Source organism: Trichechus manatus, unplaced genomic scaffold, assembly GCF_000243295.1.
Source record: "Trichechus manatus latirostris isolate Lorelei unplaced genomic scaffold, TriManLat1.0 scaffold00096, whole genome shotgun sequence".
Classification (NCBI taxonomy): Eukaryota; Metazoa; Chordata; class Mammalia; order Sirenia; family Trichechidae; genus Trichechus; species Trichechus manatus.
Genome location: NW_004444032.1, coordinates 7,228,800 through 7,246,060, shown reverse-complemented (window position 1 = coordinate 7,246,060; position 17,261 = coordinate 7,228,800). Strand labels below are relative to the sequence as shown.

At 40.1% G+C, this 17,261-nt stretch overlaps 1 protein-coding gene across 2 annotated transcripts in view; it reads right to left on the bottom strand.

The window, feature by feature from the left end:
• The window catches only part of NRCAM (neuronal cell adhesion molecule), a 95,256-nt gene that overhangs the window by 50,943 nt on the left and 27,052 nt on the right, over positions 1-17,261 (bottom strand). Inside the window, exons 12-18 of one of the 2 annotated variants that reach the window (XM_004382586.2) lie at positions 9,705-9,848; positions 7,263-7,374; positions 5,479-5,645; positions 5,235-5,382; positions 3,159-3,283; positions 2,674-2,703; positions 1,021-1,122 (exon numbers count right to left, since the gene is read on the bottom strand). In XM_004382586.2, the coding sequence (XP_004382643.1) occupies positions 1,021-1,122; positions 2,674-2,703; positions 3,159-3,283; positions 5,235-5,382; positions 5,479-5,645; positions 7,263-7,374; positions 9,705-9,848 (828 nt within the window). The remainder of the gene's footprint in view (positions 1-1,020; positions 1,123-2,673; positions 2,704-3,158; positions 3,284-5,234; positions 5,383-5,478; positions 5,646-7,262; positions 7,375-9,704; positions 9,849-17,261) is intronic. The other variant, XM_023737038.1, reaches the window with a different exon arrangement.

Here is a 17,261-nt window from a genome sequence, read left to right as displayed (position 1 = left end):
CTTCAGTATGGATTACACCTCAACATAAAGAAAATAAAAATCCTCACAACTGGACCAATAAGCAACATCATGATAAGTGGAGAAAATATTGAAGTTGTCAAGTATTTCATTTTACTTGGATCCACAATCAACACTTGTGGAAGCAGCAGTCAAGAAATCAAATGACGCATTGCATTGGGCAAGTCTGCTGCAAAAGATCTCTTTACAGTGTTCAAAAGCAAAGATGTCAGTTTGAGGACTAAGGTGCACCTGATCCAAGACATGGTATTTTCAATCGTCTCATATGCATGCGAAAGCTCAACAATGAATAAGGAAGACCAAAGAAGAATTGATTCATTTGAATTATGGTGTTGGCGAAGAATATTGAATATACCATGGGCTACCAGAAGAATGAACAAATCTGTCTTGGAAGAAGTACAGCCAGGATGCTCCTTAGAAGAAAGGATCACAAGACTTCGTCTCACATACTTTGGACATGTTATTAGGAGGGGCCAGTCCCTGGAGAAGGACATCATGCTTGGTAAAGTAGAGGGTCAGTGAAAAAGAGGAAGACCCTCAAGGAAATGGATTGACACAGTGGGCTGCAACAATGGGCTGAAGCATAAAAACCATTGTGAGGATGGTGCAGGACCAGGCAGTGTTTCATTCTGTTGTACTTAGGGTTCCTATGAGTCGGAACCAACTAGACAGCACCTAACAGCAACAACAACAATTTAAAATTCATCTTCTTATTGTGGTAAAAATTTAAGGTGATGTTCACAGATCTTAAACAAAAAACAAAAGCATACTTGCTTAGTTAACATCTTCAGCAACTAATGAGTGCCACCTGCCAGAAGCTGTAAACAGACAAAACTCTGGCTCTGAAGAGAGTCCATAAATAAATAGAAGCATTTTTTGTCCTATCAGTAAAGAAGAAAGAATGCCAGAAAATATCTCTGCAAGGAATTCAAGTTGCATATTATAAATTTCCTTAAAACATGGCCATTAAGTTTCTGGGATAAATCAAATGATGCCACGTACTTGTAATAGGGCTATTGTTGTCATCACCAGGTGTCCATGAGAGCTGAACGCTTTTGTCGAGATGATTTGTCAATTCTAAATCAAAGGGAGGATTCGGGACATCTGCAGATCAAAAACACACGTCATGGTTAACCATTGTCTTCACGAGGCTCTCCTTTATTCGTGATGCTATTCAAGAGGGGGCCTCTTAAAGACACACCACAACTAATGGCCAATGGCATGCAATGGGAAGAAAACGGAAAAGACTGAGGTTGCTGGGGACACACAAGCACACCCGAGGTAACCCATTACTGAGTTCTGCTGGCTTGTTTTTTCAATGGGACTAAATCATTTGTAACCCCCATCAGTGACGCAGTGATGTGTGGTCCATCAGCACTCTCAGTGTGTCTCCTCAGAAAAATGAATGTGCACAAACATAAAAAATAATACCAAAGCTTAGTTTCTAACAAGTAGGAAATAAAGAGGGGCAAATGCTGAAAAACGAAGACAGACAAATAAAATTTGCTGTTTAAAAAAGATTCAAATGTTCTCTCTGAAACATGTTAAATTACAGATGTGGGGGTTTCTGAAGAATATTGATATTTTAAAGGGAATTCTAAAATGGATGTTATCGAGGCAGCCTCAGTATGCTTATGTAAGCAGATTTTCCATACAATAGTCAGGCACCTGGGGACATGTGTTTACTCTCAGAGACACCAGGGTACAGACACTTTGTTGGGACAAAGGTGCCCCCAAACATGTCTGCCTCTTTTAATGGTGTTTCTGAGCCCCAGGGAGTTAACATTCTTCCTTGGTCCTTTTCTTGGCTTTGATCCAGGTAGCCCTCTGACTCTTGGAGAACCAGAAGCCATATAAAAATCTGGGCACTTTTTTCCTATCGGTAAAGAAGCAGTGAATGTTTGCAAGGGAAAGGCTATTGAGTTGGATAATTAACGACGAGTTGGAATCAACTCTAAGGCAATGGCCTTTTTTTTAAATGTAAAATCCAAGTGAGAATTATGCCACAACATTAACTTTTCTATTTATGTGCTGAGTAAAACGAGGTTTCTGTAAACACAAATATTTCTGGAAGTAATTCCTCATTTATTTTCCAGACTCAGAAAAATCATACATCATGGGTGCCATGCCTCTTTCGGTCTTTCTTTAATGCTCTTTCTTTGGTCACCACACAGTGAATCCGTTTTCTTTGATACAAAGGCCAAATGTTGTTCTCAACATCCATTTCTGTTCTTGTGTAAACTTTTTGAAAATGGAATCCCCAATCAATGCTTATTTTTTCCAAAACAGTTTTGATGGGACTGAAGTAAAAACCTAATTGGTGAAATGGTATTTTAAGTAGCTTTTTCACTGCGTGAAATGTGGATGATGGCTGTTGACAAGGAAATTATATTAAAGAGACTTTTATTAGGTGAAATGATTTTATAATAATACATGAAATATTTAGAAATGACTGGCAAAATACTCAGTGAAAAATTGCAGGGCATAATAAGGGATGATCGACAGCAGTAAATGGGTAACACAAAGAACAGTCCACTGAGCCCTTTTCCTTAAAGTAACATAATGACGTGATGGAGAAAGCAAAGTAATTAATTTTTTCTGCGAATATGAGATGGTTTGACAGAAAATAGAGAAAGAAGACTCGTATTAGTTTACCGTAAATGGGAGCTGGAGTTGGAGTAGGAGCTAGAAAGGACATTAATATAAAGGATTTTAATCAAAATTAGTCATGGAAAGATGCAAGATAGCACAAGAAGACAAAGATTACACATGATTAAGATTATAATAGTAAGCTCTATGTTTAGCTGTGGAGACATGGAATTGATAAACATGCAGTAATAATTTAGGGCGAAAAACTCTGGCTTTTAAATAAAAGTAGATTATTTTCCCCCATTTTCTTATAAAAATATCACTAGTGTCCATATCCACCCTTTTATCCCAGTGCTGCTACAGAGTATGTGTACGCTGAAATAATTGCCTCGAAGACATTTTTTTTCCAAAGGAGAAAAACATGGATATTTAACTCACCTATAAAACTGTAAACATATAACAAGCAAACATTTAATATTTATAATTTCTCTTTTTTTCGTTTCAACCTAATACAGGGCAGCTGGTTGTGCTGTATTCACTCTGGTTCTTACCCACGACGCTAAGCACAGCACTGGCAGAAACGCTGTCCAGAGTTGTGTTGGCCACACACGTGTAAGTTCCCCCATCGTCATCACCTACATCAGCTACCACCAAACGGTCCTTGTCGACAGTGAACCTGTGAATGTGACACATTCAGAGCAGCTGAAATGAGCATCCAGCCACACCTGTGATTGCTTTATTGGCATGAGGAAACTGCTTGAACTTAAAAGGTGATAAAATTTGCAGTGCATTAGAGCTAAATCTACACAATCTGTATCTCTTTAATAATGATTACAGCTGGAAAACAATTTAAATACTTGAATTAAAATCTTGGGTTAGAAGGGATATTAAGTCATCTGATACAGTGACTTTCGACCATGACTTTGGAGTCTTTGGAGCTTCCTTAAAGTTCTCAGGGGCATCGGAGGTGAGGTGGGGCGGGGCAGCTTTCCAGTTACTCTTATTAGAGAGAGGTCTTTACTAAGGCCTCAGCTGCTAAGAAACATGTGAAAACCACTCACCCAGCTCCATTTCTAACAAAGTCATTATGTTAAAATAATTTATTACTTACTGCAGAAATTTTGTCATTTTTGCCAAATGCATAAACTCTCATCCCACTGTCATCAATTCCGACTCATAGCAACCCTATAGGACAGAGTAGAACTGCCCCATAGGGTTTCTAAGGCTGGAATCTTTACAGGAGCAGACTGCCACATCTTTCTACCGCGGAGCAGCTGGTGGGTTTGAACTGCCAACCTTTCAGTTAGCAGGCAAGCACCTAACCGCTGTGCCACTAGGGCTTATTGTAAACTCTCACAGGAGAAAGTAAAGGCAAAGAATAGTAATCTGTTTTATCACTGGAAACAGGAAGATTTAGATCAGCAATCTCCACTAAGGTTTTACAGAGATAACTTGTGGATATGAAAAATGACTCAGTAGGTCAAAAATCAATGTATATGGGATCCATGTGTGGTTTTAATGAAGTTGTATAAATCATAAAATATCTTCTTGGGTAATTTCCATGTGAAAGCTTTGGCAGACTTAACCTTCTTGTCCATATCAAAGCAGATTCCACAAATAAAACTGACCAGTTGAAGCATAGAACTAGATGACAACTCTGGGCATAGGTATGAGAAGTCCACAAAAGCTTTTTGGGGGCTATTAGTAAGTGAGTTCCTGGATAGCACAAACAGTTAAGCACTTGACTACTAACTGTAATGATTGCAGTTTGAACCCACCTAGAGGTGCCTCAGAAGAAAGGTCTGGCAATCTGCTTCCAAAAGGTTATAGCCTTGAAAGCCCTATGAAGTACAGTTCTACTCTGCAACACGTGGCATTGCTATGAGTTGGAATCCACTAAATGGCAGCTCATTTTTTTTTTTGGCAGTAAGCAACAGAGCAGAATTTAGGGACAATGGGTTTAGGTCAGCTGCATGAAAACCATAGGAACCACTTCCACCAGAATGCAATATTCTTCTTTCCAATCGGTGGCGATGCTTGTAGTCACTCTGTTACTGCTAAAATTCATTCATTCAACTCAGTGTACTGACTACGTCAAATTGAGGAACTCACCTGGAAAACAGCCTGGCCTTTCTCCCATTCCAAACTGCAGCATGCTCAAGCTCTTTTAAATGCTTTATCTTCTTTATTTTATTTTTTCCTTTCACTGGCTTTAGATAAAATCAAAATAAAACTCACTATCCAAATAACAACTAGTGTCCTATACTGACAAGGATCCAGGCTTACTCTGGTGATTAACAAGATCATATGTGTGTTGAGACTTCACTGCACAAAGTACAAAACAATAGACACTGTCCAAGGCCTGAAGGGTTTTTCCCATTCCAAGTTACAGAGGAGACCAACACACAAAGATCGACAAATGTTCACAGTGTCTTATTTCAATAAGGTGATAACTTTTTAGGTCCTGACACTTTACAGCAGGGAGAAAATGCTTATCTCTTTATTTTGGAGACAGCAGTCTTCAGAAACATAAAAAAACTCACTGCTGAGTCACTATCCAATAAAGCTTTAGTTTAATATCGGCTTAAAGAGAAAGAAGAGAAAGGAAATAAACCATCTTCAAATACCTTCCGTCATCGGGCAGCTCACCGTTGTCCTTCAGCCACATGACAGTGGGGATTAAGGTATGATCATGCTTCACTTTGCATTCAAAGGACACCGTCCCCCCTCTTTGCACAACTGCATATTCAGGCTGTTTAATGATCCTTGTTGGATCTGAAATTTAATGTTATTGTTATCCATTGCCAAAGCTGGAGAATTTGCTTAAAGTCACATAGAAGTTGAAAAAAGAAATCATGACTTCTGCCTTACCTTTGATTTCTAACTGAACTTCATTCTTTGCCACCCCCAATTTATTCCTTGCAACACACGTATAAGTTCCTGTACTGTCCTTTTGGGCCACAGGAATTTCCAAAGTTCCATTTTCATGTAAGACATAAATATCTTCACGAAGAGCACTTCCTTTAGCTCCTTTAAACCTTCATTAAAGAAATTATCCCAATGAGAAAAGAAGATTCATAATTCAAAGTCAGTCATAAAATGCCATTTTCAAGGTCAACACAACATTAAAATGTCAAATTCAATTGCGTAAGCACATTGCAGGCTTGTAAGTCAGTGAGATAAATGTAAATGCAAGACGTTAAGCTTAAAATAAATAAGTTAAATAAGTTAAAAATAAATATTGCTTGTAGAATTAGGCTGACAATACAAAATCTTTAGATTGGAATTTGTTATTAGAGATCCCTAATTAAATAAATACATCATTACCTATTTCATCTCTAAATAAAATAGACAAAATGAAGACTGCTCTTTTTGACATTTTCCCCTGACGGTGATGTAACTGTAACTGCAGGCTACAATTCTTAAATGAGATTTTGATTTCAAGGCTAAAAGGGTGGTACTTCTGAAAGTATGAATAGGGAAATAATCAGAGGGGAAAAAAAAAAGAATATATAGTAGGTATACATTCAGCTTCCTGGTGAGTGTCAGACCAGACAGGTGAGGCTGGAGGAAAAGGAGTGAGAGAAAGTCAACCTAGAAATCTAAGCATTAACCCATCGCCTTCACTAGGAAATCATCTGCACAAGCATCAGTGTTACTCCTCTGTGGTTGAGGTGGGAGACGGGGAGACTTTCCTTTAATCCTTGTTGTCGTTAGGTGCTGTGGAGTTGAATTTTGATTCATAGCAACCCCATGTGACAGAGTAGAACTGCCCCATAGGGTTTTCTTGGCTGTAATCTTTATGGAAGCAGATCGACAGATCTTTCTTCTGCGGAGCTGCTGGCTGGGTTCAGACCACCAACCTTTCGGTTAGCAGCCGAGTGCTTAACCGTTGCGCCACCAGGGCTCCTTCCTTAAATCCTAAACCTGTCTTTATTCTCACATCAGTTGTTGGAGCCCAGCACAGCGCCTGGCAGCTGATAGATGATCAATAAATGAATGTCCTAATGTCCTTGCATTCATTCTTTCTGTGCTGTTGCCTATTCCAGCCTTGTCTCTCTCCCAGCTTAAGCTAAAGGAAGCATGCTAGGGGAGTGTGGTGGACTTATATCGGGAGACGTGTATGCAGGGGGTGGTCTAACTCAGGAAGTGAAAGGACACAGGAGAGCTTGGCTGGATCCAAGTCAGGAAGATCAGGTGGGAAACGTACTAAAGATAAACACCAGGAATAGTAAAATCTGTTGTTGAGGTTGTAGAATCCAGACTAATATTTGTTACCTGTTCCCCACCCCAAATGCAGTTTTATTATCAAGGAATGTCCCCCAACCATTCCCTCCAATCATCATTCACAAAGTCCCTAGTGATGTCCATGGCATTGTGAAATACTGCAACCTGAAACTTGTTTTTAAACATTTACATCTAGCTCTGTGGTTGACAGTGTGTACTGCTAAATAGATTAAGTATGTGAAAGTATTTGGCGCAGAGCAGTTAGTTAATAAATATTTGTGAATGAATGAATGAATTTACTAATAACAGGGTGATGGATTCTTCAATGCCTCTCCTCTCTCTGTTCTTTGACAAAAATACAACATATTTAGATATTTGAGAGCTTTAGCAAATGTAAAATATTAAATGAAAATAGGGCCATTACTTACCACTCAATGGTAGGTAGAGGAGACCCAAAGAAGGCACAATGTAGTAAAGCCGGTCTGTTTGCAATGACCTGATAGAGTGTGTCTGCAGATGTGAGGATTCGTGGTGGCTCAGCTAAAAAAAATTTTAAAAGGCAAAATAAACATGAAAAATAAAATATGTTTTTGCCCCATAGTGTATTTATTGCATTTGTTTTAAGGCCATTAGAGCTAATGGTAAAAGTACAACCAACATGTGTCCCCCCTTGTATTCCCCATCAGGTACGACGCTACTAGTATGCATATTCCCTCTGCTTTATGTGCCAGAACATATGAGGGCACAGTGTTACTGCTGTTTTTTAATTAATTGATTTTTAAAAAATTGTGGTGAATATATATATATAACAAAAAAAAACGGGCATTTTAACATTCTTTCACATGTACAATTCAATGACATTAATTACTTTCATCATGTTCTAGCGCACAGTCTTTTGTTTTGTTTTTATTCAGTAACATTGTCTCTATTCACAGAAACCATGATCGTATATGTAGAATATCTTATGGAATTTACAAAGAAACCACAAGAACTAAAGAAGTGAATTTAGCAAAGTGAAAGAGGAAGATACAAGGTAAGTATCTCAAATCAATTGTACTTCTATATACTAAACCAAAAAAACCAACCCTGTTGCTGTCAAGTTGATTCCGACTCATAGCAACTCTACAGGACAGAGTAGAACTGCCCCACAGAGTTTCCAAGAAGCGGCTGGTGGATTCGAACTGCAGACCTTTTAGTTAGCAGCTGAGTTCTTAACCACTGTGCCACCAGGGTTAGCAGCATTAAAAAATAAAATGCTAGAATAAACAACACTTAAAATAGCAATAAAATGATGAAATATGTAGAGATTAATTTAGCAAAATATGTGTGAGCCCTGTACACTGGAAACCGGAAACTATTGCTCAGAAAAAATAAATGAACTAACAAGAGCTCGGGTGCTAACCAAAAGGTCAGCAGTTTGAATCCACCAGCCACTCCTTGGAAACCCTATGGGGCATTTCTGCTCTGTCCTATAGGGTTGTTATGAGTTGGAATTAACTCAGCGGCAATGGGTTTGGTTTTTTGTTTTTGTTTTTTAACAAACAAAGTGGAGGAATTCCAAAGCATTATGCTATGTGAATGAAGCCAGACACAAAAGACTACACGCTATATAAATTCACTTACAGGGATTTCTAGAGTAAAGCGTACCATTAGTTTCCCAGGGTAAGGGTGAGGCGGGATGGACTGCAAACAGGAATGAGGGAATTTTGGCGGGTGACGAAAGTTTTCGATATCTTGAGTGGGGTAGTACTTATATGGGTATATACATTTGTCAAACTCATACAATTGTATACCTCAAATGCTATCGATACTAGAAAAAAGAGGCAGAATTTTTAATTGTTGATTTATTCCTCTGTATTCTCTACTATACTGTGAGTCCCTTGCTGGCAGAGAATGAGTTTTTGTTTTCATCATTTTATCCCCAGAAACTAGCACAGGGTCTGGCACAAAGATAATGGCCAAGTACGTTTTTATTGAATGACTGACGCATCATCATACCAGGGTTATAATGGGGGTGGGGTGGTGGAGTGGTGGGCAACAGGAGATGGCAGAAAAAAAGCAGAGAGCTGACTAGTGCGATGACTAAGCAACAGAACCAAAGCCAAGCTGTTTCCTAAACATCTACCAATACTTTACTTGCTAAGCTCTTCACATGATTTACTGACTTTGTTTTCAAGAATGAAGGAAAAATACCTTCTTAATTTTAAATTTGTTTGAACAGGGAGCATACTAACCTTAAAGGGCTGAAATATAAACCTCTGGCACCATAGAAACAATTCTTGCAAACATTTTAACGGATTTGGTATTTTGTTATTAGAATATGAAAAATAAAATGTTCATGCAAACCATTCATTTCAGAATATGTTTCAGTATATCTTTGATGGTTTTCTAAACATACTGTTACAAATAAATAAATGCACTGCTACCAATTGAATAAAGGTCAAGCATTTGGATTAATGATTTATTTTTGAAAAACTGGAAATCATGAAATTGTTATTCAACTTGTTAGTTTCCAAGGACAGATATGGCAGTAACATTCAGTTATTATTATAGACAAATGTTATTTTCCTTTTGAGGGGCTTGACACATAGTCTAACCATCTGTGAGTGGAACAGCCTATCTGACTATACAATGAAGAATTTGCCAGTTCAAAAGCTGTGTTATGAAAGAACATTAAGACCAGATTGTAATATCCTTTAGGGTAAGGTTTGTATTTTTATCCATCTTCATGTATCCCTGACAGCTCCTAGTACTGTGCATTGCACATAATAGATGCTCAATATATTCTTGCTGAATGAATGGGAAGCAACGGCAGCCATTAATTTAATTTGCCACCTTTTTCATAAAACTTTAAGAGAGGGAACACTTACCCAACACATTTACAAATGCATTTGCCAATAAATATCCATATTCATTAGAAGCATTGCACTGATACACCGCACTTGATCTTTCTTGAACATTTGAAAAAATAATGGTATCACCATCTATTTTTCTGCTGGGGTCATCAGGAGCAACTGTTTGGGTATAGAAATAAAAAGTATATATTTATTCCATTTTGCTTAAAAGATGTAGATTAAACTTGTAAAGCTGGAGGCCTGCACTGTAGTAAGTAAGTAGAACAGAAATACAGACTGATCTAGGTATAGATAAAAAAAAGAAAGATTAAGAACTTAGGCAAAACTCATAAATTTTTCCTCCTCAAGATTTAGTTATCATCTATCAGCATGGGTATATGCTTCATATTCATTTAATCTTAAGTGGATTGATTCTGTAGAACTGAATAGTATCAGACACAGAAAATATACAGAAAAAAAGCATAAGTTTAGGTGAAAATTACAATACAAATTCAGGAAATCATTGCCTTATTCACAAAGAAACAGGGAATATATATGAGGAAGCAAGTTAATTATCAAGAAGGGAATAGCAAAAGCTAGTCAAAAAAATATAGGGACATTGTAGCTTGTCCAAACCTGCTTCTTTTAAGAAAAACTTCTTTTTTTTTTTTTTGTAATTGTTGTATTTAAATGAAGTTTACACTTCAAGTTAGTCTCCCATACAGTAATTTTTTTTTTAACGTACATTGTTATGAGACCCCAACTGCTCACACCATTCTGCGACACCACACTCCTCCCCTCCGCCCCTGATTCCCCATGAACATTCAGCCAGCTCCTAACTCTCTCTGCCTTCCCATCTCACCTCTGGACAGAAGCTGCCTCTTTGGTCTCTTGTATCTACTTGACTAAGAGGCACATTCTTCACAAGTATTATTTTATGTCCCATAGTCCACTCCAATCCCTGTCTGAAGAGTTGGCCTCAGAAATTGTTTTAGTTCTGGGGTGATAGAGAGACCAGGGGCCATGCTTTCCGGGGCACCTCCAGTCTCAGTCAGACCATTAAGTCTCGTCTTCTTACTAGAATTTGAGTTCTGCATCCCATTGTTCTACTGCTCCATCAGGGACCCTCTGTTGTGTTCCCTGTCAGGACGTTCATTGGTGGTAGCCGGGCACCATCTAGTTCTTCTGGTCTCAGGCTGATGAAGTCTCTGGTTTCTGTGGCCCATTCTGTCTCTTGGGATAATACTTTCCTTGTGTCTTCGGTGTTCTTCGTTCTCCTTTACTCCAAGTGGTTGGGACCAATTGATGTATCTTAGATGGCTGCTTGCAAGTTTTAAGACCCCAGATGCCACTCACCAAAGTAGGGTGCAGAACATTTTCTTAATAAGCTTTGTCATGCCAATTGACGTAGATGTCCCCTGAAAGTATGGTCCCCAGGTCCCGCATCCCTGCTACTCTGTCTCTCAAAGTATTTGATCATATTGAGGAAACTTCTTAGCTTTGGTTTAGTCCAGTTGTGCTGGCTTCCCCTGTAGTGTGTGCTATTCTTCCCTTCACCTAAGATGATTTTTATCTACCATCTAGTTAGTGAATAACCCTCACCCTCTCTCCCCACTCCCGTAACCATCAAAGAATGTTTTCTTCTGTGTTTAAACCTTTTCTTAAGTTCTTATAATAGTGGTCTTATACAGTATTTGTCCTTCTGTGACTGACTAAACTCACTCAGCATAATAAGTTCCAGCTTCCACCATGTTATACGATGTTTCACAGCTTCATCATTGTCCTTTATCGTTGCACAATATTCCATTGTGTGGATATACCATAGTTTGTTTATCCATTCGTCTGTTGATGGGCACCTAGGTTGCTTCCATCTTTTTGCTATTGTGAACAGCGCTGCGATGAACATGTGTGTGCATATATCTGTTCGTGTGACGGCTCTTGTTACTCTAGGATATATTCCAAGGAGTGGGATAGTTGGATCATATGGTACTAAGAAGACCTTCTTAATGAAATGAATGAATAAAGTTAATAATTAAATATGAAAATATTTATTTTTATTTTTTGGAAATTCCCAATGCTGAAGTAGAAATAAACTGTGTAAAATTTCTCTTAAAGATAGTGTTTTCAGCTAAATCTCTTAAGTATTTAAAAAAATGTTAAGAGCAGGATTGATTCTTATTGAGGTGAAATGGAACTCGTTGGGTAATATAATATGTGAGAATTTAGTCCAGGGCATGCCAAACTATTGGGAGTTGCTGAGCTATTGGAGATAAATTCCTTTTTATGAATGCTAACCATTAGGTTGTGAGTTCACATTGCTTTAAAAGCACACTGAAAGGGATATAGGCATCTGTCTTAGCATGTTGGTCAAAATCAAAACTAAATAATATCACCCTTTCTCTTAAATGGCTTTTGCAATTTGAACCAGTAAAGTAGGTTTTAATTTCATTCTAAATACAATTTCTTTCTTTCGGGTGGTAGGAAAAGAATGTCTATGACTGCATTTAGAGTCCTTTCTTACTTTAAAAATCTCAAACATTTTGTTTATTTGTGGTTTATTAATCCACTTCAATGAAAATAAGCTATAGTTGTTCATCCTTGTTTTATTTTCCATATCCAAAGTATTGTGCATATTCATTCTGTATTTGCCTTTCACTGCTGCTGTAACAAATTACTACCAATTTAGTGGCTTAAAACAACACACATTTATTGTTATACAGTTCTAAAGTCTGACATGGGTCTCATTGAGCTAAACCAACATGTCTGAGCTACTGAGCTAAAACCAAGGTATTAGCAGGGCTGTGTTCCTTTCTGGAAGCTCTAAGGGTCAATCTGTTTCCTTGACTTTTCCAATTTCTAGAGGTGCCCACATCTTGGCTTGTGGACCCTTTCTCCATCTTCAAAGCCAGCAACACTGAATCTGTCTAACCTTTCTTCCATAGTCACATCTCCCTCTGATGACAGCTAGGATAGGTACTCCACTTTTAAGGACTCGTGTGATTAGATTGGGCTCAAACCTCGTGTGATTAGATTGGGCTCAAACGGGTAATCCGGTATAATCTCCCTACCTCAAGGTCCGTAACTTTAATCACATCTACAAAGTTCCTTTTGCCATGTAAGGTAACATATTCACAGGTTCCAAGGATTAAGACATGGACATCTTTGGGGGACACTATTCTGTCTACCACACATTCTATCATACTTACAACCTAGAAGTCTTTTAGATGTTTCAGACGAGGATATTCTAAAAGTAGACCATACAACGAAGCATTAGAGCAAATTTTTAGCATACAAGGATTATTAGAACTCCTACCGATGGGCTACTCCTCACGGACTGGTTAATGCATTCATTTGTGAGCAGGCATTGCAGACGTTCTTGCAAAAGTGGTTGTTCCACACTCCGATCACAATCAATAGCTACTTTATGAACTTATATCAGATACTCCAGTTAATTCAACTAGTGATGGGAATGTGCAAAGATATTTTGAATTATCTTCGTAGCTCACTTCTGTTATTTGTGACTCTAATAATTTCAAAATTTCCTTAAGGAACATGTTCTTCCAACCGGAAGACAAATACAAGTCATAATTCCCTTAGTGGGGTATAAGTTTCATCAATAAACAACAGCAGAGGACAGAATGTCACAGAAAAGAACACTGGCCTAGAAAAGAGCAATAGCCTTGGTAGGCAGTGGTGCACCCCGAGAGTGCATGTGCCTTGAGGTGGCCCCTGTTCCTTGTCTTGGGTCCCAAGTACAGCATCATCAGGGCCTTTCTGACTCATGCTCCCAGAGCAGGATCCACAGACTGTCAACAAGCATGCTTCAGACACAGAGCAGCATTGCTAGAGTCTCTTCTCTGTTGATTATTCTTAGCACTTTTGGACCCAGCCTTGAGCACTCAGTATTGAAACTCCTCTATTCTCTAAAAGAAGATGTCAACTGAACTCCTTACTTTCAAGAAAAGGAAGAAGGAAGGTGCCTTGGTGGAATCTCATGAATATCTTGGACTAGGCCTCAGTTCCCTGGGCAGTTTATCAGGTACTGTTGGCTTTTACTTGCTCCCTCCAACGGATGCAAAATATGTAATTGTGGCAGGAGGAAATTTTATGTCATTGCTTTCCCTCCTCATCTCTGAGAGGAAAGAGGCCTTTACCCATAATAATGGTGTGATCTTATATAGGGTCACTTTGGAAGAATAAGAAAGATCTAACACAACTCACGTGGGAGACAATTAAAAATCTACAAATGTTAGACTCTGCTGCTGCCTCTCAGGACAAAGACAGGAATCATGGTGTCCATGGCCTTGGCCTTGGGGAGCACCACCAGGATGGCATGGGCTGTTTCTTGGGGAAGGCAGAGGGGAAGGACAAGGAATTTCTGGACAGTCTAAGGCTGACTCTGAAGGCCTGAAAGGTCTTTCTTGGAAAGAATAATGTTTTGTCCCATCCTGCTGAGATCATTTCTGGTCCTGGATTCCACCTCCAACCCTCCAAGACACCACAGGTCACAAAATAAAATCAAAGTGCTCTTTTGGCATGGGCTACTTGCAGCTGCGTTCTTTTTCCCAACTTGCGAAGATTGTTTAAAAAAAATTTTTAGGTGACTTCGGGAAAATTCCATATTTAATACGGCCTATGTTTTGCTTCAAAGAAAGTTTAAAGTACCCTGGTCAGTTCTAGGGGGACAGAGCTTTAGAAGACAGTGAGATAAGAACCTAGATGATCTTTGAGTTAATTCTTACACTTTGTAAAACAGAAGGCTACAGGTCTGAACTGCAGTCACAAATCAATGACATTGTATTTTGCTAACAGAACCCAAGTCTCACCCCTCACTTTTCCTGACGCTGTTTCTCCTTTCCCAGTATTTACGTTTGCTCGGTAGCCAGACCCTGCAGAGAGGAAGCAAGGAGCGTCCTTCAGTGATCACCCATGACTCAGGAGGGAGGAGGCTGGTCGGATGGTTCCCTGACAGCGTCTCTGTTTTGTGGCACTAGTGATGGGCTTCAGGCACCTGGTCGGGACACCCACAGCTCGCTGAACGATGATACTGCAGAAGCACAGCTGTTCCCTGCTCCCACCCTTAGCAGCTGGTCCACCTACAGTTTCTGCAGCCTCTTGGGTGGAAGGCGTTGTCAGCAAGCCAGCTCATGCTCCCAGCTAACTTCTGTGGCCTATCATAGGCCCCACGAAGTTTAGGAATCCTAACCATGCCACTGTATCCTGCGGCAGATTTTGCTCTCTGTTGCCTCGCCTCGCCTCTCAGCATCTCTCTGCCATCCTTCCCCCAAGCCCCAGCACTGCTGGATGCATCTTTGCGGTGCACAACTCAGCAAGCTGCAGATGGGAAACACATACCAGTCCCCTGTTTACAGAATTGTCCCCAAACTTCACAGGCAGTGTTGGGGGCTTCCAAACTCACGGTGGCAATTACCAAGCAGGATGGAAAAGGAAGAGGCACAAAGCTCCTCAAACTTCTAGCTATTTCTTGACAGTTCTTCCTCATTCCCTCCTTATTTTGGATCAAGGGAGGCTATCAGAAAGTGGGGGCAGGTAGGGCTTTCTTTGAACACAGCTGTGTAAGACTTCATGTCCACTTAGCAAAATCTGTGGGTGGACCAGGTGCTCAGGGTGAGGGGCAGGGAACAGCTGTCTTTCTCTAGTATCTTCGTGCAGGTACCAGTGTAGTCCAGGTGCCTGAGGCCCATCACCTCTTATTATGGGTTGTTCAAACTGTAATCCACACACCTTTAGCTTGGCCACCAGCTGTGGAGAAAGGCACCTTTTGGGGAAGCAGGTTTTGGTTGCATGTCACCTTGGTGTAAATATGAGAGCATGGTGCCTACTCTCAGCATCACAGGCCACCCTGGCAGGGTTCAGGAACCCCTGTTTTGCTGCCATGCTGTGCAGCATTTTGCTGTTTGCTTGTCCACCAGAGTGACTGCTCTGAGGCACACAAGAGGCCAAGGGGCCCTGGGTCTGTAGAAGCCATAGAATTTTTATCTATCTTTGCATTGCCTTCTTTTTTTTTCCTTCCCTTGGGAATTAAAAATACTTATGGCATGGAAGAAATCAGTCAATTTGGAACATGATTTGAAAAATTTTGTTCCAACTCTTTCTGCTCTGGGCCTAATGAGTCAATTTAGGGTTACAATCAAAGGGCCTAACTTTTCTCCAAGAGACCACTGCCCCCCCAAAGCAGGCCTTTTGCAGATGACCCTCTCCACAAATATTTTATTTAAAGGAGAGTATCTATTAGGGACCATCCCATGTGCTACAGTGTAAAACTGAGCTCTATTGGACTTTCTTGGCTGTAATCTTTACGGAAGCAGATTGCCAGGCCTTTCTTCTGCAGCACTGCTGGGTGAGTTCCAAGAGCAAACTGTTTGCACCACCCAGACATATGTGGTTGCCTTGAGTTGGAATTGACTCAATGGCCACAGGATTTTTTTTGTGTGTCTGTGTATGTGTGTGTCTGTCTGTGTGTCTATTAGTGAGGATTCCCTGGGTGGTGAAATGGTAATGCACATGTCTGCTAATTGAAAGGTTGGAGGTTTGAGTTGACCCAGAGGTGCCTCAGAAGAAAGGCCTGGCAATCTACTTCTAAAAAATCAGCCATTGAAAATCCTATGGAGCACAGTTCTACTGTGACACAGATGGGGTTGCCAAGAGTTGGGGTCGACTGGGTGGGAATCGACTGGTGTTTTTGTTTGTTACCTGTTAGTGCATTTTCGAAGCTCTTAACACAAATAGTTACATGGTTCCGAGTGACGACGCCTATGCTGAGCTTTAAAGGGCAGCGGGCAGACCAAAGGAAAGGGAAAGCTTGCCCTCATTGTTTAATCCCCCCTTATTCAGGTGTCACTGGCCCACCTATGTTTCGGTTTTCTCTGCTTATGATTTCCCTGGCTGCTGAGCTTGAGGATTCATCTGCTCAACACTCCCCGGCACTCCTGTTTTTCCTGTAGAGTGGCTAGATGAATGGTCCCTCCCGCTTGTCAGTTTTGCTGAGTCTAGATCCCAGGTCCCTATCTAACCTTCCATAAATCCCCACAGAACCTCTGAGCTGCAAAGCAGGGTGCAGGAGTGCCCGAGCATGTCCCATCATTTATTACTGTTCTCTATGCATTTCTAAGAAAATCATACAATGCACAATACAACCTCGTTCTTACTTGTGGGCTTTCTTCCACTTGTTCTCTTAGTTATTACTCATATATCCCCGAGAGTGGCAACAGCTTCCAATGACCAAACCACAAAGTGCTCTCTTCAGTTTTTCCTGATCCCAATCATGGTTAAAATTGGGAGTGGAAATATCCAAACCCCATTTACTGGCCTCTTTAGAGTCTGTTTTCTTCCAGGAACACATTTTCTTTTACAGTAAACACAGCCTGTCTGCTTCAAAGTATCTGATAACACTGTGCTGTGTGAAACAAACAAGCTCCCCAAACACTCAGGGGACAGACCTAGCCCTGCAGTTGGGAAGCCTTGATGGTGAGAAGAGGGCTTGTGCCATATTAAAGCTGCCAGCAGTTTTTAGATCCATCTCAGGGGAAGACTGCACTTTGTTTGGGGGAAAAACAATTTAATGCTTCTGCG